The sequence below is a fragment of the Teleopsis dalmanni genome, chromosome X (genome assembly GCF_002237135.1).
Source record: "Teleopsis dalmanni isolate 2A chromosome X, ASM223713v2, whole genome shotgun sequence".
Classification (NCBI taxonomy): domain Eukaryota; kingdom Metazoa; phylum Arthropoda; class Insecta; order Diptera; family Diopsidae; genus Teleopsis; species Teleopsis dalmanni.
The window spans coordinates 90319994-90344678 of record NC_051848.1 but is presented as its reverse complement, the minus strand read 5'-3'; the positions used below and the strand labels follow the sequence as shown (position 1 = coordinate 90344678).

Here is a 24685-nt window from a genome sequence, read left to right as displayed (position 1 = left end):
CGCATTCTAATAGGCTCACCCACCTCGCTTTCGATTTGTTTTGTTTATCGTTTTTGATCATTTCCGTTCCGTATTATCGAACGCGTAGATGTGATGACAGCGCGCGGTTGAAGTTGTCTTTCAGTGGATGTCGGTACCTGGTAATTGGCAAATAGAATTAAAATTCCTCGAAAAACTGATAATCAAATTACTTAAACGTTGACTGGATGCTTTCCGCTTAGCAAAACAGTCGACAAAACTCTGTGTATTTTGTGTATTAAATAAAAAAGTGTCAAGATAATTCGATTAAAATTGTTAAATGTGAAGTGTTCTTTTTGGAAAGTGTATTTCTGGAATTGGAAATAAAAAGTAAAAAGTAAAAATTAAAATAAAATCTATCTAAACCAAAGTGAATAGAAAACAGTATGGAAATTATACACTTAATGAAATTCGCTCTGACTAACACAGATTTTATCTTCCATTAATTGGAATTAAACCATTTCCTTAGTAAACTTGTCCAATATTTATTCATCTAAAATCTACGCCCAATTAACCCACACTTAATAAGTGGTGCCATATTAATCTCCATTTCAAAGAAAAATGATCCTGATGTCATTAATTCAATTGTGGAAGTTATTAGATATTCATAAAACGTTAAAAAAACCATTTAAGGACATTTTTATGTTATATAATATAATATCTTAAACTAAAGGTCCTATAATTGGCTAGAATGCATCTTTATACGTTTGCAGCACCGTCAATAACAAATTTTTCTCGTATTTAAAATATTTTCTTTATTTGAATTTTCATTTACATAATGGATTTTATAAGAATTTTGCCACTCCTCTCTTATACTACGATTACCTATTCATATTCTAATCCATGTATACGATTTTATTACTCTTTTGTTGTGGTTGTTGCTGTGACCTGCAGGTATTTGTAAAGCAGATGACAGACATGGAATTACAAGACGTTGGCATGGGTTAGGATGTGGATTGTTATTGATTATATTAGTGGTTAATAGATTATTTGTGAATGAGAGTGAATTGGGAGACGAATAGGATTTAAATCGAAGTCAACTAGGTTCAAAACGGAGAACTCGAAAATTGTTATCCTTTCATGTTACTTGTTTTATAGATCACTAAAATCAACAACAACAACAACAATAGTGATATAAGGTTTTCGCGTAATCTTATCCCATATATTCGTGACTATTATTAATATTCATTAACTTAATATTGGATTGAGTCAAGTTTATTGCCAAAGTATTTCTTATTTTCAAATTGATTAGGATAGGTAAACATTTTAAAAATGCCTAAAATGCCTCCTTTTTTAGTTGATTAAACTATTGATTAACTCAGCAAAGATGTCGTGTAAATGACAACTTTATCTATATTCAAAGATTGAGATTAACTTTTATCATGAGCCAAGTTACTACTATACGTAAAACGAGAAGAACTTCTCAAAGGGCATCACAATTTCTTTTACATTTTTGACATCCAGCACTATTCGTTCCATAATAGTAAGCATTCCATTTAATAAATTGGACTATATAAATATTATGCATAAGTTAAAGTGGACAAGTTATAGTGCATCTTGTGTTTCACATTGTGCGGAATCTTCAAATGTGAAAAAAAAAACTGAATTTAAAACTGTACTTAAAAACCGTGATATGACCATCTTGGAGTAATAAATTATTATTTTATTATAAGCAACTGAAAATTACATATATTGGAGGTTCATCACATAAAATAAGCCCTCTATAATCTTAACGACAGATTTTTTGTTTGTTTGTCGTTTTCATTACTTGTTCTTTTATTGTAATTATTTTTATTGTTATTGAAACATGTGTGTACCTCTATGCTCAAGAAGTGATGTAAGAAACATCATCTCTTCCTTTCAACGCTCTGGAAAATTTATTACTTAATTATGCTGCTTACAATCGCCGGAATCTCCAGTTAGAAGTCTTATTTTATAACTTTTCCTCAAGTTTTAAGTTTAGAACATAAATACGTCTCAAAAGTAATAAATCTTTAGATTGAAAGCTTCTCATGCTCTAATCAAATGGAAGAATAAATTCATTAAAACTAAAAGTATTAAAGTAAGACATCTAATTAGAGATTCCGATTTCTCACACTCCACCATTTAATATAGGTAAAGATTTTAAAAAGTTTTGAAATTTTGTATAACTATTTTCATTACATTGCATGTGTATATAGGTGTTTATAGCTAGATTCTCGACATATCGTTCTTTGAATTTCAAAACTTAAATATTGATTAGACTAACAAGTAACTGCATTTACGCTATTTACCGGTAACTAACATATAATTATAATTTTTAGTTGTTGCTGATATTTTTCGTGTCCCAGCCTACAAGTTTGGATGTCCTATATCTCAAAAACTCCCCACCAAGAAGCAAACGCTTCTCCAAACGCATAGCTTTAATTGGTATCGGCGGAATTCCATTGAATTCCAATCTGGCATTTATTGTTTTATTATACCGATATGTGAGTTATATTTTAAATGCATGTGATCTCATTAAATCAGTTTGGATTTCTGATGCTATATACTTTAAGAACTATGCTATATCATACGCATTTATATATGTATAGCGTAGTTAAAACATTTATTTTGAATATTTAAAATTATTAAAGCCCGTTGTCGAATCTCGGGAACTCCTAAATCAAAATCCCGACAATATTGTACAAGTTCATTTCAACACTTCTTCTCTATTTTATTGCTAGTCAAGACACTAATTTTAAGCAATATTTGAGCTAAAGGTATGTAAAACTTGAATTCGATGTCCTAATAATAATGACAACAACGAAAGAAAACTAAATTTAGAGGGGCTACACTTAAATACATTTAATTTAATGTTATTTTAGGTTTTTCAGTTTAAAACCACAAGTTTTTTAGCTGTTGTTTTGTAATGGAATAAACTACCAATAAAGTTTAACTAAATAAATGAATGATTGACAAGCCTCCAAATAGGCAATATAAGACCTTCAAATACAAGTGGTTATTGAAAACTTTGATTAAGCTACCAAATGAATGAATTTGACTAATCACATCATGTAAAACTCAAACAAAGTAACTGTCGATGATAATCTTTAGTTTTTTATATATATTATTTTAAATATTACACATATCTCTTTCCAATGTGTGGCCCCATTGCTGTTGAACTCCGTATAAAGTAGCCCATCTATTTTCAATTCTCATAACATACACGAATTTGTGCTCTATTGATTTAGTATAGAGTAAAGTCTATCCCATTAAGATAGTACGATCGTTTTACTTTGTTCCAGACTCAACACCGTCCAAACTTCTTTATAAAGTTGTACATCTGTTGTTTCCGAGTCTCATTACCCCAAAAAGGTATCATACCTAACGTCTACTTTTAAACTTCCTCACCCACCTTTTTGTTCCATCCACTGGTCGCCACCTCACCCACTTATATAATATAATAAATGGCAAAATGAATTTGACGTTTTTAAATTGAAAGTGAGATTCATTGTCCAGTGATAGAATATATGTATCAATAAGTTTGGTGTAGATATTCTTAATAATACACCCCCATATATACTTTTCATATTTTCCATGAAATTGTGTACTTCAACTGAATAAAACCTCCAAAGACATATTTCTTAACAACTGATTGAGTTCCTCTAATAAAATGAGTTTATAAGCCATACAAAGAATTAAATTTAATACTTTATAAACAAAGTAAATTCCACATAACGCAACTGTAATGTAAATAGAGCGATAAGAATGTTTGCAGCGAAAGAAATATTGGATAAAAAACAGTCATCGTTTGTATTTAGACTTCAGAAAATTAGTTTTTTATTACTCGCTGGTTCGAAGAACGCGATAATGTCGTGAAGTTTTTCGAAAACAAAATATAGTACAGGAATTGAAATCTAGTGAAGTGTTAGGAAGGCACTAAAGTATGTTAGTACAAAATTGAAAAAACAAAATAGAATTATTGATGTGGTGTTTGTATTTGTTACATAAATGCAAAATATAAAATATGCTCTTAAATAAAGCATAAATCTTAATAAATCTAATCGACACAAAGCAAAAGCAAGTGACGTACTGATAACGGCAAGCGCCAAGATAAACTAAATTAACGTATCAATATCGTGTTAAATACTCGGTAATAGGCGAGGCAATAACAACACAACTTCAAGTACACTTGTGGTGAATTACCAAAGAGCGGCAAGAGTTGCCGCTAATGTTAATTACATATAACCCATTTGATTCTTTCTCTAGGCTAAATACTAAAATACACATTGTATGTATAGTGAATTTTTATAAATTAAATTAAAAGCATTCAGTCTGATAAGTTAAGCAAACACACAATACACACGCTTACTCTCACGCACTCGTGCACACACACTCAAACAAACAAATGCAACCACATGACAAACCATGTCCGTCCGTCCAATAAACGTATATTTCAATAACTAACCAACTGGTTAAATAGCGATTTATTCTTGACTATCGGTTAATAGTTTGCGCCACAGTAGCAGCGCAAAAATTATTAATATACTTTATTATAACAACAACAACTATAAACTATAAAGTGTGATAATCTAGCCGAGTGATAAGAAAACCAACCAACCATCCACACGAATCTTTAAATGCAACATGTCTTGTTTTCCACGTTTATTTCACCGCAGTAAAAGCAGCTTTAATCCCGCCATCGACGACAATGACGATACAGTACTCAACAACAGTGACAGCCCAGTGGTAAGTACAGCACTGCATTTCACAGCATTTCACACAGCATTTCCCACAGCATTTCACACTGCAAAATTACAAACTCAACATATGGTGAATTTCACTTTAAAACCATTTGCCTTCGCTGATATACACTGACACACAAATGAATCCAAATAAAAGCATATGTGTGCTACCGTATAGAACGCAACAACAACAACGCTGAGCGATAAAAATTATTTATAAACAAAAAGCAGAAATTGAGTAATAAAATTTATTGACTGCTTAATTCAGTTAATAAACATCACAAAAAGACAGCCATAAATACTTGCATTTAGACAATTTCCCAAAAGTATTAGTTAAAAAAAAAAAAACAGAAAAAAGAAAACAATAGAAACAACAACAGTTGCTTCTACCGCTACTGCTGACAAAGATAACAACAACAAATGCCAGCAAAAGTGACGTATCAAACCGATTTTGTTAGCTTATCACAATTGAGTTAAACATTTTCCGCAATAAAACAGTAAAAAATACTCGGAACGGAAAAAAAACCACTTTTTGCCGTGAAATTTTTTCAACTAAATTAACTACTCCAAATATTCGAAAAAGTTTCTGTAATTCCAAACTATAAATAAATTAGCATGGTAGAGCTAATTCTTCAATGAATGACCCATTGATTCTGATGGACATGAATAATGAGTAGGAGTATAGTGAGCTATTTTTCATTCACCACACATTCACTATAACAAGTAGTGAACTATTTGTTAGAGAAGAATCTATTGTAACTTGAGAATTTTCCCTTCACCTAGTACGAACTAGTTCGATACGAACCAGATATGATGATAACTACTATTTTCTGATAAAAATAATTTATAGCATTCCTCATCTTCCTTCAACTAGTAGAATCGATAAGAACTAGTAATATCGAAAATTGATGTTTTTTGGCTAATATTTTATTTTTGCAATTTTCGAACAGCAATTAATTAAATTTAGTGATTTAAAGTGTTCGACGGTCGAACATCACTATGTTCGAATTGATCGCACTTATTTGAGTATAAACATTTCGATCGAACTCTAAATGTTTGGAGAGCTCCATAGTATCCAAGCTAGTCGGGCAGTTCTACTGCTCTGCATATTATTTCACCTTCTTATGCTTTTATACAAATATATGTAATAAAGCAAGTTCTCGCACAGAATGTATTGTTTCAACATTAGCTACTGGAACATTGAAATCTGCAAAAACTACGATGACCTTAATAATATTTACAGCTCTCTCCTCATAGCTCGTCTGCTTCAGTGACATTATAATCTAATAATAAGAAAAACAATAAAATTCTGATATAGTTTCCTTCTTATATTTCAATACAAATATTAGAAGGCTGGAGGAAGCTATCGACTTTAAAAATCGACTATCAAGAAAAAGAAATATAAAAGAAATAGTCTGAGTTTTTGAGCCGAAAGTGTTTTTAGTAAGACTTCATTCATTAAGCCTGGAAAATATCACCAATAAGAATATTATTTTAAATATATAAGCATTGATATGCCTATGGGTGTATATATATAATTGCTGCTGAATGTTAATCTAACTACTTTACTATACTGCAAATAATATTCGACAAAATTATATATACTAGAATATCCCCCAACTCCAGCATAATTATCGAACTTTTATTATAATTCATTTTATGAAGAACTTCGACAAAAAAAGACTTCTATTATATACCCATCTAAACAATTCTGGCCACAATCGTAGCTATGCTACTGAACTGGTGCTATAATATCACTTAATTTATATATTTCTGAACGGGCTAACTAGTCAATGTTAAATAATACAAAACTTTTTTTTTTGAAACTATTTTTAAAAAATATATATTGCAGTCGCCAAAATTGTGACCATAGTCTATTGTCATCATCTTAGTCCGTTAATTTAATTAATAGCAATAGCAATAGCAATAGCAATAGCAATAGCAATAGCAATAGCAATAGCAATAGCAATAGCAATAGCAATAGCAATAGCAATAGCAATAGCAATAGGAATAGCAATAGCAATAGCAATAGCAAATAGCAATAGCAATAGCAATAGCACTAGCAATAGCAATAGCAATAGCAATAGCAATAGCAATAGCAATAGCAATAGCAATAGCAATAGCAATAGCAATAGCAATAGCAATAGCAATAGCAATAGCAATAGCAATAGCAATAGCAATAGCAATAGCAATAGCAATAGCAATAGCAATAGCAATGGCAATAGCAATAGCACTAGCAATAGCAATAGCAACTAGCAATAGCAATAGCAATAGAATAGCAATAGCAATAGCAATAGCAATAGCAAGTAGCAATAGCAATAGCAATAGCAATAGCAATAGCAATAGCAATAGCAATAGCAATAGCAATAGCAATAGCAATAGCAATAGCAATAGCAATAGCAATAGCAATAGCAATAGCAATAGCAATAGCAATAGCAATAGCAATATAAAGAATATCAGTAATATTTAATAAATCTAATTTTGTCTAATGTAATAAATCTATTTTGTGTCATTCTTTTACCCTGGCAGAGGAAAGCCATGATAATATACGACAAGACGTCAGTAAGAGCCACACCTGCCAGGATTGCCTTTGTACTGGTTAGTGTTCTTACCAGGGGAACAATGATATGAACAAGTGCTCAGACATGTGCTTTCTGAGTTAATTTTGATAACAGCACTGCGTTGCTATAATATAGCGATATATAATATAGCGATCAAGTGAGCAGATCGAAAGTATATGTATATATATCGTAACATCATGTATGAATTATTCATCAGAAGATATCAAATGCATTGATGTCTATAAAGATACCAGGATGTAAATAAGATTAATAAATCAAAAATGATTTTAATATTATATATACTGCCGATATATCTGAAAGAAGAGACCAACTGATATATTTAGGAATATAGTGCCCGGATTGAAGCCAAAGAATATTTTTTTACAGTAATCTCATCAAACACGTCAAAATTGTAACAACGCCGCACTCACAAATAAGGCAATGTACGGTGATGATTATTTTTTGAAATCGATTGTTCTTTTTTGATTTCTTTAGAAAGAATTGCATCTCTGTTAAAACCAATGAGTGTCACATTATGGTGTGCCTGTTTTGAGTTCATTACCATTCGGTTTATCCTACAAACAGTTTATTAAAGTGAAATTTAAAGATTGATACAGCTTCAGTAATCTATTTGATAATGACATTGGAGAGATTTCATATTGGAGTGTCTATTTGAATATTATTGGGTTAAGATTTAAGATTTAATATTTGACCGATTGAGGTACTGTGAATGAAGTTCTAAAAACTTATTTATTTGATATGGAAATGGTCGAATTTCGAATCTCAATATATATAAAATGATATAAATATTGAATCATTCTAGAGAAATACATGCACTGAGAATATATATTTTTAATTACTTGATAAAAGGTTAGATATTTTCTTTACTTTCAACACAACTAAAACTACCGACGGAATATATAACCTTAACTTTGATCTCTTATACTAGCATAAACTGCTTAAGTTTATATTTTAGAAATGTGTTTAAGAATTCGTGGAAAATCAAAGAATTTCCAGAAGTTAAAGAAAACACAGAACATTTTTTTTTTGATATAAAAATAGCCGGCCTGTCTACGTACGAGTATCTGGCAGATACTATCTGCTGCAGTGTTCCGGTGCGTGTTGTTGTCGTATTTATTTGTGTTTAATTAGAAAATTAGAAAAGATTATGTAAGTAATATACGGCAAAGAAAAGTGAACATTTAATTACCGAGCACTTGTGTTTTTTATCTTAAGTGCTAACGATTTCACAAAAGTGTTCGCACCAACGCTTGAGCCACAAGAATCATTTCAATGTTGTTTAATAAAGCTTTTCCATACATTTTCGACTTTTATTTATTTAGTTTTAATATAATTATTTCTGTTTTAATATAGACGACATGACTAAATGATAAATCTACGTAATACTTACTCATTAACAAATGAGCTCTGTCAGCTTGGTTAGAAAAGAAAAAGTGCTGTATATCGCATTTCAATCGAAAATTCTATATTTTTGGAATTAGTTAACTTTATTGGAATAATAAATTCGGATTCATCTAAGATTTTATGTACAAGCTATACACAAGAATGCTCACACCCTGAATGATACATACTATAAAAATGAAATTCAATTAAAAGCTCATTTTCTCTGAAAATGGTTCCAAGGAATTGGTGAACATGTCCGTAGGTATTGTGACAATTATGAGCGTGGAATGTATACGTCCAAGTTCTGTCATGCAACACATAAAAACAGATCTCCGATTCAAATGAAAAATCCCTTTCTTGAATATTTATTGAATGATGTAATAATAGATGTTAAGCGAAACATCCATTTTTGTTTTGGTTTACATATCAACCAATTTTAGTTACTCCACTACAGATCCAGCTCTTCTCCGTGGTAACTACGAAATATCTATTTTTTATTAACAAATTAAAGATACTTCACTTTCAAATCCAAGATTTATGGAAATCATCTCTATGTAGTGGATTATATTTTGGAAAGAATATCGAAAACACATAAATCGCATTAGGTGTGCTAATAAATTGATTGGCTTCTTGATATTGAACTACATACATTGAACTGCAATGGAAAACCTTCGCTGACTTATCGCTTATCAGTCTGTTGAGCATAACAAAATTTGCCGTAATCAATCATAAAAACATTTTGATTTCGTATAAAAAATTCGATAAACATTTCTTAAATGTCTTGTAGTAAATGTCAAATATACATATACTAAACTACATGTGTGAGATGATACGTACGATACTTGTATGGAATGGTTTGCTGCTCTATCCATACGGTTTTTCGGTTATACGGCACATATACAATACATATTTGTTTGTTTGCATACACTTGAAACTGAACGGCCTTGCCGGTATTTTTCTTTCTTACTGGCAAATACATTTCATGTTTACAATCAAAGGGAACTGATGCGTTCCGCCAGCAATGTTTACGCCCCCTGTATGCCTTCATCTCATGTTAAAAGATAAAAATTACATTAGCCGATAATGTGATTTTTCTTTCTTCCGCAACACTTTTCACACTGATAAGAATCAATAACATTCTCAAGCGAAACGTCCGCACCAACGGAGCTGCCGAAGTAAAATTCTCCTGCTGTTTATTTTCGAACGCTCTATGCAGCCGCTTTGACTCGTACCTGCAACTGTTGCTCAACGCCGTACTCTGTCGATACGTGAATAATTATTCTCGCTTCAACTTTTAAATTTTCTAAAATATTGAACGATAAGATATCACTTTCGTTGGGAGAAATGAAAAAGCACCATAGGAACTTTGATTTTAATAAGCTCACATGTCAACCATAAACGTTGTTAAAACACATTCTTGCCAAATGCGAAGACAAATAAACTATATCGATTTTTTAGAAATTTATGATTTCAGTCAATAAAATAGTTTTTTCGAAATACTGCCGCTATGCTGGCTGGTTCGCAGTTCAATGCATCTCAAAATCTATATTTTTGAATGTATTTTTTACCACGAAGCAACTATATACGGCCTTAATTTGATTTGTCCACTAATCACGTTCGAACGCAGTCTTCTTACTATCAAAAATTTCAGAAGAAACAAAATTCTGCATATTATTATAGTAGCTACATAAAAATATAGAAGGCTCCTTATATGTAGAATATCCCAATTTGATTTGCGGATTTATCAACGTTTTATTGAAGTTTTATTCTTACTTAACCCCACTAGAAACACCATACCACCTCCTATATCCGCTAAATAAATGCATAAAGTTTTTCTTTCCCTAATTAATAAGGAATCATCATATATAAGAAAAAGCCCTCTAAAGCAATTACCGTCTTCGCATTATATAAAAGGTGCAAAAGCACTAATTGGACTCACAGACCGAACGCCGATCAACGTATACAAAATCTTTAAAAAAGAAGAATGCAGAGACATCCTCAAAAAAAAGATGTTTTGATGGCAGTGCGAAGTCTTAGAATATTTAAACTTCTAAAAATATATGAATTATTATGTGCGAGATTCAACTAATAAATTCTAAACAACACATGAAGCAAGGAATTACATAAATAATTCGTATTAAATTGACTTTTTTCGACGAAAGAAACTAAATTCTTACTATGAACTATTGTTTTCAATAGAGCGGTATTTTGAATGGTACTAAATCATAGCAATATAATTTTATTATTTATCAACAAATTGAATTTTAGTCTGACCCAGCATCCCATATCGATCATTGTTTTCTGAACTTATTTCTCGTATTTAATTATTCGTAAATATTTTTTGAGACTGCAAGTACCAAGGATTGAGTCGTCCCCAGCCAAATTTGAAGCTCAGAGTCAATGTTCATTAGCCATATATTTTATATATAACTCTGATATAATTTCTGATTGCACATAACACATTTCATCTGACAGACTGAAATATCTTAAGCATTTGACGGCGCAGAAGCTTTGCAAGAACAAAAGAAAGACGGGGGTTTCGTTATCCTGAATGTGCGTAACATATTTTGTCCGTCAGATGTTGAAGCAAATAAATGGATTTTTAAGTCCATTTGTTAAGTCTGACGAGGATGGTGGAAAATGAAGTGAATTCTACATTTTTACAAATAAATTTATAAAATAAAATAATACAGTTTGGAAAATAACAAAGATATTGTAAATATTTCTGATTTTTAATTAGAAAATCAAAAAAAACCGCAAAAAGATGTCTCAGAACGCAAAGAGGTTTCGCAGAACCACTGAGAAGCAATGACTTTAAATACCTACATAGTAAGTCATCAACTGCCACAATGAAGTAATTTATGAACACAGCGTTCGCACCTGGTGGGTAGTTCATGGATGCTTTGATACAAACGAGCTAACAAGATAAGGTAATATGGCTCTTTTATAGACTTTTTAATAAAATATACGGTTCTAAGTGAAAACAACTAATGACAGAATCGTACAACGACATGCTCGAATATTAAACTTAACAAAGGAAATGAAAATCCGATTAAAGATCGGCAAGATAGCAATATTAATACTACATACCTGATTATTTATGTTATAGCTTCAACAATCAAAAGAAAGCAGGATATATCAACCGTTTGACCAGAGTTGTACAGCGCCTTAAAAGAAAAAAATAATTATATTAAACTCCTATTAACTGATCAAATTGTCAAATTCGGAAGAAATATGTAGAGATAGAAGGAGTAAAATATGCGTTGTTAATAATAATGAAATTGATAAAGCTGGAAGGAAAAGTTTACAAAAATATTTACTCTGGCAACCATAAAAAACCAAGCTTGAAAAAGTTTTACTTTAAATATTTGAAGAATTTTTAATCATAAAGGTTTTCTGAAAATTTTACTCCGTTTTTCATTCATCAAGAAAAACTGCTTAGATTGAAATTTGAACGAAACCCAATTTGAAGCTGAGGCAAAGACTGAAATCGCAACTAAAATACTTTACTCAAGAGAATTCCGATGAATGCATGAAAATTTTTTTATTGATTTTTGAAAACAAGTCTCTTAGCTATACACTATTAGTTATTAAACAAAATAACAAAAATATCAAAAACCAAATAGAGTAAGTAAATGAAATCTGGTATGAAGCACAACTAATAATTGACAACTAAAACTAATAAACAAAAATAATTTTAATAACTTGAAAAAATAAAACAGATGAAAAAAAAATTAAATAATGGGTATAAACACTGCAGCTACACGTGCCTAATGAAACAACACACTATGGAAGAGGAGTCGGTCACATTATCCACCTTGGTATGTTTAATAACCTTGACTTTACTGTGCTTACTGAAGTCTTAGACGAGCCGGACTCGGTCCATAAGCCTGTACATGAAAATTTTTGTTTCCAATATGAAAAACATAAAAAAACATAAAAATCTTGTCCAAATCTTGCTGGTGTAGACGCCTAGTAAAATGATTTATTTTCAATAACTCAGTTTGTAATAATATTACAAATTTGCGAATACGCTTCGATTTTAGCTTCAGCTTCAGCCTCGGCTTCGGATTTGGCTTTATTTTAATCGTGAATTAATATTTTAAGCTTGTCAAATTATTTGAATACTATTAATTGTATCCTTTGAAGACATTTTCAATAGGAACTTTTCTTCTGACTTATATGTAAACCTTAAGTATAACTCAATTATAATACACACTATATAGTACAGGTCAATATACTACATAACTGTTAGAAACATATTAAAAAATAAAAGTTGGAATCAATCCATCACAAAATGAGGAATATTAATTCGAAAAACTGGAAGTACATTAAATAGCAATGCACTATGGCTTCAGTGCCCTTTTTTCTTTAGTTTTTTTCATACATTTAATACAAAAAAGTATTTATCTAGTCAAAAATACCATCAAATAATCCCCGATATGCTGACTTATGCAGTCAATGAAGCTAAATGGTTCGAGTAGCAAAAACATTCTAGCTTAAACTTTTCACAAAAAAGGAAATATCGCAAGATGGGCTCTCATCATATTTTCAAACAAACAAGCTAACAAGACCATTTTCTTATCTAGCACACTATGGTATTTTCACTAATTGTTCAATAAACCAAGCTAAACATAGCGTAAAACACATGCATCAAACTACATAAGCTGCATATATCAACTTGAAGAACTAACGCAATGCAGAGAAAATGGGGCCTAAAAAGCAGACTGACTGCTGTCATATAGTCAATGATTGTCTTTGCTTTATGATAAAGACACAATGGTCGACAATTATTCTAGGACTCCGTACGCGATGTTCTGGGTAAATACATGTATAACTGTAAATACGAGTATAACCATTCAACCGAGATGGTGATATTTAAATGTATGTAATACGTACACACCCAAATGATAAAAAACAAAATTACGCCAGTTTCACATTTGCATGTTTACTGAACTGTTCAAATTTGTTTAAGTAATGACTATTCAACCTGAAATTTATATGAACCTTGATATTTCCAAAAGTCGTAAAGAACACCCTGGTTTTGTTTCGTTTTGAGTTAGATTTTAATATTTTAATATGGACTTTTATTTCCTCTGGTAGCGACGGAAAGTAGCTTAACCCACAAATGTTGATGTATGTTAAACCTATTTTTGTAGTAAGGAAGTAGCAGTTTCACGATAAGCACATATTTTCTCATGCAAATCTTGTTTATTTCGCCAAATCAAAAGCTACGCTAATACCCAGGTAAAAGCTGGAACACGTACTCGCATTTATAAACGCGTACAATTTTCACACAAAATGTAGGTAACTGCCTCGCATTTGATTATCCTTCAAAAAAAAGAAGTTCTCCAAAAATCGCTAAGAGGAAACGCTTCATCATGTTTTGTCAAAACGTACATTTTTTCATTCCGAGATAGGGTTTCTTCCTGTTTTTTCTACATTCATTCTTTCTAGCCGATTTTTTTTTGCTTACGCTTAATTTTTGCTTTAGGCTAAAACGTTTTACAGCATTTCTCCTCCAAAATTTAAGTACAAAAAATGTATCAAACTTTAAGTTGTCACCCTGCGACTCCCCACATAAGCGGATAACCTCGAGGGAGGTGTATACGTTGGCAATGTGGCAATGTCACTTGAATTACGCCAATACTTGTATATGAAATGACAGCCTCAGCGGCAAAATGTCATTTACTGTTGTATTGGAAATTATTTTCTTAAGGAAGACAAACAGTACAGAAAAAATTGACAGCCGGTATATAAAGCAAAGAAATTATGTAGCGGCAAAATGAGATCAGAATCTTTTTAATATAAAAGGCGGAGACTGACAAAACGCAAATAATTCGCACTGCTTTGCTTCTTTTTTTCGCCACAAGAACACGGAAAACTCACCTATCGAATGTAGCAGAAGCCCGCTACTTTCGGTCGTTCAAACATTAATTTATTGAATTGACTCTAATAATGGAATTGTATGATATCAGCTCTGTGTGTTGTTTTGCTTTAAGACACAGAGGACCATTCCATTTTACATTTGTATATATTTATGTTTTCTCTTATTCATGCCGTCAACTGAGTCAACTGAAATTATGCGAATTTTCTTTTGGTGTACTTGTAAAACTACATTATTTTATGTTTATGGTATATCTAGTAAATGAATTCAAATTGATAAATTAATAAAACAACTATGAACGTATATATTTATTTTTGCGGCCCTCCAACCTGTACGGTGTTTGGTGTTTGGCTTTGGACAACCCTGCTCTATGTGAAAACCAAATAAAAGTAATATAATATATGTACAACGAAATCAATAAACACTTATTCCATTGTGTATTTAAAATCTTTTCTATATGATATTTAGCGAGAAAAACATCTAAAATAGGAAAAATCAGTTTAAAAACTTTGAATGAAAACTTTTATGAATGAAATATTCAAAAGAAATGAGTAATGCACATAAAATGATCAGAATTTCCAAATATAGTACGTCTATTGGTGGCTTTGCATATGTCATAATTAAGTATTTTAATTGGAAAGATTCGAATCCGTCTAAAAATTGACATGTTTTCAAATATTTTATTTTGCCTACCGTGTTTTAAAACAAAAAAATGGTACTAACTCTCCTCAATGTAGTTTTAACATACGTTTGCGCATATTCATGGGAATATCCATGTGTTTCAATTTTGCATAATAACTGAGTTTCATATTCATTCTATTGGGCATCAAAAAAAATGATCGTTACACCCATCCAGTTCCATAGACTTATCCAAAAAATCGTCGATCTTTCTGATCTTGAAACTTTCCTCTAGATGCTAAGAATAAGTTTTAGCATGAGCAGTAGTTGGAGTAATAGAGGTGATCTTGCAATTTATTGCCATGTTTGTTGAGACTCCATTTTAATTACATTAGATAAGTGGGTTCATGTTCTTTATAACAGGTGCTAAGATGTTCTATATTACTTAATCGCAACTGACTGTCCAATATCGTATATACATATGTTCTTACGTATTTTGACCACATTTTGGAAAAGGTGTAATTCCTTTCCAGAATTATTTCATTACAAACCATTTGGTATTACCGAATTATAACTAAGTACATATTATCTATACTGGATGTGATATGGTTCTTGAAGCTTTTGCGGCACTTGTGCATCTTTTCAGATTGGTTCTAATAAGAACCATTTAGACAAAATAACTTACCTACTTTATGTTATATACATATGGGAAGAGAAAGTTTGTAGCGCCTTTGAATGACTGTTGAGAGGGTACAACATTTTTGTGTGTGAAATATTTGCTTTGACTGTGTCTTTATCATGTCATTGATTAAATCACTTAATTTAATGTAATATATTGATGGCGCTAAGCTTTCGGCTTTTCTTTTTATTTATACATTTATGTGTTTACCTTATGCTCGTTTATATGAAAGAAACGAAGGATATAGAAAGTCAAATACCAAGCAATTCAAGCCGATGGGAAAATGGAGGGGTGGCAATCATCTGACAGACAGAAAACATTCTTTACACTTGATTTGCATTTCAAAAGTAAATTTGCTTAACGAAATGACATGTGTTTGCGGAATTGGAAGATTAAAATGTCATCTCATTTAAATTATTTCTGTTTAAATAATAAAAGCGTTTAACAAATTAAAAGCAAGCGAAATATTCTAAGAATTCAGTGAAAATAGCTCCTGGATTTCTGTAAAAATAGAACAAAATAAAGCAAATATATTCATCAACCAGAATCATGTGAAAATTGGAAAAATGCTGATTAAAGAGATAACGCATAAAATTCTGGAAAGCAAAATGCTCATAATTTTTCAGCTCATTCCGTCTTTCAGGTCTATCTTTTATGAGTATTAAAATATTTCTTCTTGAAATTTTGATATCGAAGTATCGCCTTCAAAAGCGGTTTTAATTAAATAAAAACTCTTTTATAAAATTTTTATATTCATATTTATTTAAAAATATTTTTTAATTATTTTTCCATGAAATAATGCATATTAATCTTTTCTTTCTTTAGCAAATTGGACTCTATATAAGACGTGAAGAAACACCAGTTTTTACTCCTAAATCAAGCGAGGTGAGTGCTTATGGAAAGGTTTACTTCTGATCTGCTGCTTTCTGTAATTTGCTTTACTAATAAATTAATATCTTATTTTGTACTTTGTTTAGTTTAATCTACTAACTATCTTTACATATCTCTCTCTTCTCTTCTCTTCTGATTTAAAATAACACAATAATACTGCTAACACCGATAACACCGATAACGCATATAAAATATCGTAAATTTAGCGCTCGAGACTTCAACAACAAAATAAATCTGACATACATAGTAACACCTTAAGTAACAATAACAGCATTACAAGTAATAACAACATCATTAGCAGTAACTATAAAAGCAACAACAACAGCAACACCAATAGCAATAGCAATAGTAGTTATAATGATTCCAACAGCAAAAAATTCATTTCTAACAAAACTAAGCACAACAATAACAATCAAGGCAGCAGCAGTAATCATGTCAGCAATGTGAATCTATATGCAACCCCTCATAGTTATAGCAACAATAAAAGCGGAAGCAACAATCATGCCCACATAAAGCTGAAGCCGGTCAAAGAACGACGACCAACTGCCTTGCCTACCGAAGCACCAGGATTTGAACAGGATGACACTGACGGCACGTCCAAAAGCAGCATAGAAGTGAACTGTAATGGCAGCAGCACTGCGCCTACAACTCCAACAACTCCATCTGGATCTGCCACATCGAATGCAAAATTTTTCATTGGCGTTCGTCACGATGAAGAGGATGCTATGTCCAGTGATATTTCCGCCACCACAGAAACTATGTCGAAAGCGGCAGCTAAATTAAGTGCAGAAAGCACACAAACCACACCGAAGTCGACGACAATGAAACTTAAATTTCCCAGTAATCTTAGTAATTCCAGCAACAAGACACGGAAAGGTGCTCGACGTTCACATGAACAGCTCGTTGACGATTTACATATACCACCGCCACCGCCTATGCCGCCGCAACCACTTACTACTGCCTCATCTTCGGCCTCGCTGGTATCACACAAAAGCAATAAATCAAGGCGGAGTTCTAATGCACTACATGATACAAGTACAGACGCTAGCAGTAATCAGCTACCAAGCGATGTGGAGCGGAAATCCGCTATGGAAACTGCTGCCACAAATGTTAAAGTAAGCTTAAGTATCTTATTTACATATAGTTGGGCTATTAAAGAGGAGCAGAGAAGATCATGAACTTGTCACTAATTATCATGCAAATGCGATTTCAACATTTATCCGCCGTACCTTACGCTAATTCTGCAATAGAACTCAAATGATTCTCGTAGCACTGCACGAAGTTAACTATCCACATATCTATTAAGTGCCTCAAACAGTTCCGTACTCACTTTCAAGTAATTTTAAACTACTTAAGGACGAGAGAATGTTTCTCTTATTCCATTCGTCCGAAAACTCTTACAGTTCTTTCAGTGTTTTCCATACTAACACTTTTTATGTCGTCTTGTATTTAGTCTAATATATAAACGTTTTCCACTGCTTTCTAATACTTAAGGATTACTGCAAAAAGCTCATGTTTCGGCTTATTCCAAAATGCTAGCTACATATATTTTGGCTACAATTAATCAAAAATTTTTTTTGTTTCTTCACACTTTTATTCTTTTCTTCTGTACTTGTAGTCTAATTTAGGAACGACTTCGTGTACTTTAATCGAAGTGCTGAAGAACAGCGACTCCGTCTTACCTACGCAAAATGGTTTCACCGGACGTGACTCGGGAGTGCAAATCGAGGTAACTGCTTACTTCGTCTTCAACTAGTAAAGAGATGTCACAATATTTTCTAAAGCACAGCAACAACAATAATATAAATTTTTTAGTATTGACAGTTGCAGACACAAGAGTAAAGTACCTAGTAAAGGTATTTGATCTTCCCACTTTACCAAAAACACTATATGCAGCCAAAATGTTATCGATGAAAGTAGTTCTATTTTAAGAAACTGTTGATATTTTTATTGTTTCTTTTATTGAGAATTAGATATTATTAGATATTAAATTCAAGTCGTACTAGTGTTGAGAGAAAGGAGCTTTGGAACCTTATTGACAGTTAAGGAATCCGATCACAGATAGGACACTCAGTGTTTGACAGAAATGCTATTCTATTTACTATATTTTCACTGCTATCGCCGAATACTGCGAGGTCTATGTGCATCATATTGTTCCCTAACTGGATATTCAGTTTTGTAAATTACAAGAAAACTCAGTCTTAAAACTCAGTCTCAGTCAAGTAAAATGTAAATACCCGAAATTCCACTGACTTATTTCTATTCACTTAACCTACTCAAAATCTCCAAACTCTTTCCACTGCATATGATTTTTTTAAATGGTTCCTTTTTTATTGCTTTCTATTGAGAGAATTTAACACTGCGCTTGTCTCATTAAATAAATTAAATTATATTGAATGACTCTTTGTAATTAGAATATATATTTATCGATAAGGTATTAAAGTCAGAAATTCGAAAATAGCTTAATTCGTCATTTGCTCACAACGCAGGAATAATATAATCATTAAAATGCACCCAATAATATCGGCACAACAAAGTAGTAGTGCTTCATAGTAGCTCTTTTTCAGATATTAGTAAAGAGCACATTGTTCTTAACAACCTAAATGTATATATTTTCTGGTTCTTGAATCAAGAGGTATTATCAAGTTTATCAATAGCTTTAATATATTGTTTTTCTTAGAAAGAAATTTCATTCGTTTGGATTAGAGATAATTTCTTTTATAGAAATATTAAAAGTCAACGTTTTTACTAAACAAGAAAAAATAAAAAAAAATATACAAAACATTTATTATTAAAATATATTAAACTTGTTAGGTCTTCAGTCTGCAACTTTCAAGTAAAGCTCATTTAAGCTTTTAGACAATTAACTGAACAAATCTTACAACATTAATACACACTTCTTATATATCAGGATCAATCATCTTCGCCGAAAGACAGTGACTCGAGTGAGTCTCTGAAGTCACATCGCATAGAAGGTGGGTTAATTTTTGCGCGACCTAAGTTTCCAATAAAAAACAAAGATGTGGAACTAGTGTTTATTGAAAAGGACGAAGCGTAAGTAAATTTCTTTTTAATGCTAGAGTATTTTTTGAACTCTCTTTCTACTTACTGAACTACTCTACTTTACTAAATAAACAAAAATTAGAACAAGAAATCTTATACGAACTGCCATTGAGAAAAATGAATTTCTTAATAATTACATGGACAAGGAGCGAAAAGAAATGGTCATTGACGCAATGGAACCGGAAACTTTTCAGGAAAATTGTTGCATTATTAAAGAAGGTGACGAAGGTGCTGAAATTTTTGTTTCAGAGTCAGGTTCATATCAAGTGACAAAGGACAGTAAAGTCTTGGGTACATTCAATGAACCCACCGTTTTTGGTGAACTGGCAATACTTTATAATGCTAAACGGTTAGCTTCTGTTAAAGGTAATTTTTCAAGATTCAACATTCATATTTCGTTCTAGTATTACATCTTTAACAAAATTTTAATTTATTTTTTTCTTACTAACGCTACAGCAACCTCGAAGGCCTCAGTTTGGAAAATACATCGTGAAACATTCCGCAAGATAATGGTCATATCTGGCTCAAAAGAACGAGAAGAGAACTTAAATTTCTTAAAATCTGCGCCACTTCTTAGAGATCTCGAGCCTGATGTGCTCAACAAAGTTGTTGACTTATTGCAAAGGGTTTGTTCAATTGTGAAATATAGCACCTCCAAATTATATGAGTCCTTACATTGTTTCAGAAATTTTACAGTACAAATGCTTGCATTGTATGTGAAGGGGAAGTCGGTAACGAGTTCTTCATTATACGCGGCGGAACTGTTACCATTAAGAAGAAGAACGCGCAGAACGTTGAACGTGTTGTGGATCGCAGAAAGCGCGGAGATTATTTTGGAGAGCAAGCATTGCTCAATGCAGACCGCCGCCAAGCTAGCGTCTTTGCTGATGCCCCCGGCACGGAAGTGCTTGTTTTGGATCGAGAGTATGATGCAAAAAGATTTATATGACATAGTCTAAGTTCACTTTTCAATCATATAATCTATTTCATTGCAGAGCTTTTATCAGTTATTTGGGGACAATACCGCAATTGCGTGAGAAACCCAGCAATAAGGGTGTCGAAACTAGAGAAAGTAATCGCAAATCGGAGTTCGATAATGAATATGCCAACATTCAACTTACCGAGCTAAAGAAGGTCGCCACTTTAGGTGCTGGCGCATTTGGACGCGTTGATTTGGTTTCATATGGCAGTAAAACCTTTGCATTGAAAATAATTAAGAAAATCGATGTTGTGAAACAGGACCAAATTGAGCATGTCTACAATGAGAAACATGTCATGATGAAATGTCGTAGTTCACTTTTCATAATCGAGTAAGCTTAAAATGGTAAAATCTGTGCCGGAATATTTCAAAAGTATCCTAATACTATTTTTAGATTATATAAGACATTTCGTAACGAGAAATTTGTTTACTTTCTAATGGAGGCTTGCATGGGTGGTGACGTCTGGACAATTATGTCGCAACGACGTTTCTTTGATGAGAAAACTGCACGTTTCGTTGCTGGATGTGTGGTTGAAGCATTTGACTTTCTGCATTCTCACAACATTATCTACAGGGACTTAAAACCAGAGAATTTAATGTTAACCACAGATGGTTACTGCAAACTGGTATGTAGTTGTTACTCCAAAAAACCAATTAGGTTTTCTTAAAAGAATATACTGCTTTAGAGTTTCCCTTGATCCTATTATCCATATATATCTGGTGATTTATTCTTTTTTTCCCGAATATCTTTGATTTGAATACCATACTATGATTTTCTTAAGATATTGCTCTAAAAACAATCGTCTTCAAAGATCCAAAGATCGCTCTTTTAATATCAATATATTATATTCTGATTTTAAAGGGAAATTAAATTTAAAGGGTGGTGAGAAACTGGTTAAATACCAGAAAATCAACAACTATTGAATGAATGCCGTTCATACAAAAACTTCAAAACTTAAAGTGACCATATATCCTGTTTATGCGTTTTCCATTTGTCTTAAGAGAACGGAAAGGCATTCCGTTTTTATAATATATTCCAAAGAATTCTTAAGTTTTTGCAAAATTTTATCATTCGTAAAGGATAACGTCTTAACGGTGGATGATATTCCTAATTTATTTTTAAAATATGTAATTGACCGTCCAAGTAGATTTGATATTAGCAGGGCAGTTCTGGTTTTTGTAATGTTGTCCCGGGCCCAGTTACTCTTTCTGTATGCAATTGTGTTATTAGGTATTTTCTTGAAAAATGTGTGGAAGATGGAAAAACCTAACCAAATAGTACAATATTAAAAATTAGCCTGCTCTAAAACCAGATCACCTTAAATATTATGTCAAATGCTTCTAAGTAAGCGAAATGGCATAAATGAATATGAATTATTTTTCTGTAACATTTGTTCTACAATAATGCGGTCAAATTAAAGTTTAAAGTCTGACATTTATTTAAATATTTCCGATCTCCTTATTTCCATAACACATATTGATGCATTACTTATACATCCATTCGATGGATTATTATTGATATTATTATTAGTGTCAAGAACGAATGATTTGAACCCTTAACGAAAAGAGCTATTCTATGACTCACAATATTAGACAGAGATTTTAAGCATTTTTATAAGATTCAAAAGCTCTTTCAGTTTAGTACTATTTATACATCCAAAATATCTATATATTACTTTATGTTTAACACTCACAAAGTATTCTATTAACCAACAAAGAGAATAATTTTTTAGATTAATTTTTAAGATTATTTTTGTGGCAACTTATTGGTAGGAACTTTAAAATTTCACCTTAAAAAAAGATTCCTCAATTTATAATGGTATGCAAATAACTTATTTGTTCTTAAAAAACATCATTAAAAATATATAAACACTGGATAATTTATGAAGCATATTTTATGTAATATAATATATAAACTATATATATATTATATATTATATATATTATATATATATTTTGAAGGTTGATTTTGGATTTGCAAAGCATATACCTCTAAACCAAAAAACAAATACTTTTGCTGGTACACCGGAGTACGTAGCACCCGAAATTATTCTAGATCGTGGCCATGACAGATCCGTAGACTATTGGGCCTTAGGCATACTTATATTCGAATTACTTGTTGGTAAAACACCTTTTCGCGGACAAAATCAAATAAAAATCTACCAACAAATTTTGGGAGGAATCGACGTCATCCAAATGCCCTCGAAAATACCGAAATCTGCACAGGGCCTAATAAAACATTTGTGTAAGCAGCTTCCAGCAGAGCGTTTGGGATACCAACGTAAAGGCATTTTGGATATTAAAAAACACAGGTAAGAGGCATAGTACATCCATGCAATAAATGTGAAATAGCAGTTTTTTTTGTTACTACAATTTACAGTTGGTTCGATAACTTCGATTGGAACAAGCTGAAGGCAAAACAACTTGTTTCACCCATAAAACGACCAATTAAAAGCAATACAGATTTGCAGTACTTTGGGCCACCAGGTGTTGATAACGATCATGATCCGCCTGACGAAACCAGTGGTTGGGACAAGGACTTCTAATTCATGACTGTTGCCAGCACAAAACTTCATTAAATTATTTTAATATTTATAAACTAATTAAATATTGTTTAATTTTATAACGAGTGATTTAATAACTTTTCGTAAACATAGAAGATAATATTTTACTGAATAAGTGATAAGCACAGATAACGATGTGCTTCCATTAGTTAAATTTTATTTAATTTAAAAACTTTAATCCCCACTATGGCATTTGGCATTTCCAGTGATTTTGAGTTGGGTTTTGATAACTGTGTGATTGATTGTTAACCTGCGGAATGATTTGCGGATTAATAATTAAGTTTTTAATACTTAATATCGCCTTCTGCATTTATTTGATATATGAGACTCTTTAATAATTATTCTTATTATATTATGCCTAGAATTAAGTCAAATGACAATAATTTTTTATGGTAATCAAATTTTCTTATAAAATATTAGATAACGACAATTTTGAAGTAAAAATATATTTACGAAAACAATATTTCATTTAATAAAGAAATAATTGTTCGATTTAATAAAAAACTAATAGAACTGTTGTTTAAATGCACTAACATATTAAGTAGAGCAATGTGAAAGAAAAATTTTCTAATTATAACCATCAGGATAATGCACCTTATATATTAAATTGTTTCTAGAAGAATAAAACCAATAACTATCATTAGCACCACATTGTTAAATATATACATTATTTTATTAACTCGAAAAAAGTGCTGTGAAAGAGCAACAAATTATATGCAGTAATGAATATTTCATTTACTGAAGTAGAAGATGAAACTCCTATCTAGATTATTTATTTACATTCGTTCGTCCTCAAACAAATATCATATAATATTGATATTTCAAATATTTCAATAGAAAACTTACTAATATATTGTCAAAGATTTCTAGTACAATATGAGCAATCTTAATATAAATTCACGCGACTGTTGCATCGCAAATAACACATTCAAATACCACGGAGTAGTCAAAAACGGAGTAGCACAGTCCTTTTCTCAGCTCTACAGCGTTCCAACAAAAGAGATGGAATAATATGTCCAACCATGAATCAATATGGCTAATTCCATTTTCGACATACTGAACAACATCTGGAGATTCAATCAACGAAACATATAAATTCATATATATGTAACGGGTTAAAACTCAAAAATTGAGATTTTAAAGGATTAATGAAACGATTGTTATATTCAAATACACGAATTAGGTATTTTCTCCCGCAAATTCTTCTTCTTTCCTCATTTTTATTTAAAATATCCTCTTTTTTGACAGGAAAACTGGGAAAACAAGACAAGACATTATTGTAGTTTTTATTTACATTATGTATCTTTAAACATGT

The 24685-nt window shown here is 31.6% G+C and overlaps 1 protein-coding gene across 2 annotated transcripts; it reads left to right on the top strand.

The window, feature by feature from the left end:
• The first annotated feature begins 2929 nt into the window (after positions 1 to 2929).
• Positions 2930 to 23690, top strand: LOC119687868 (cGMP-dependent protein kinase 1). 2 transcript variants are annotated; one of them, XM_038102393.1, is made up of 12 exons: positions 2930 to 4728; positions 16699 to 16758; positions 16971 to 17879; positions 18383 to 18493; positions 19676 to 19818; positions 19910 to 20193; positions 20284 to 20453; positions 20513 to 20751; positions 20823 to 21137; positions 21201 to 21432; positions 22769 to 23118; positions 23187 to 23690. In XM_038102393.1, exons 1-12 carry the CDS (start codon positions 4627 to 4629, stop codon positions 23350 to 23352), a joined length of 3081 nt encoding a protein of 1026 aa, XP_037958321.1. In that variant the 5' UTR covers positions 2930 to 4626; the 3' UTR covers positions 23353 to 23690. The 2 variants fall into 2 exon arrangements, with proteins under 2 accessions (XP_037958321.1, XP_037958322.1); XM_038102394.1 differs by lacking the exon at positions 18383 to 18493 and having other exon boundaries at positions 2931 to 4728.
• The last annotated feature ends 995 nt before the right edge of the window (positions 23691 to 24685 follow it).

What these genes read in the sequence shown, in the direction of transcription:
- LOC119687868 (XM_038102393.1), top strand. Translation starts at nt 4,627, where the DNA reads ATGTCTTGTTTTCCACGTTTATTTCACCGCAGTAAAAGCAGCTTTAAT. An exon ending in TTACTCCTAAATCAAGCGAG is followed by an intron (nt 16,759 to 16,970) that starts GTGAGTGCTTAT and finishes TCGTAAATTTAG; the next exon opens with CGCTCGAGACTTCAACAACA. An exon ending in CAGATGGTTACTGCAAACTG is followed by an intron (nt 21,433 to 22,768) that starts GTATGTAGTTGT and finishes TATATTTTGAAG; the next exon opens with GTTGATTTTGGATTTGCAAA.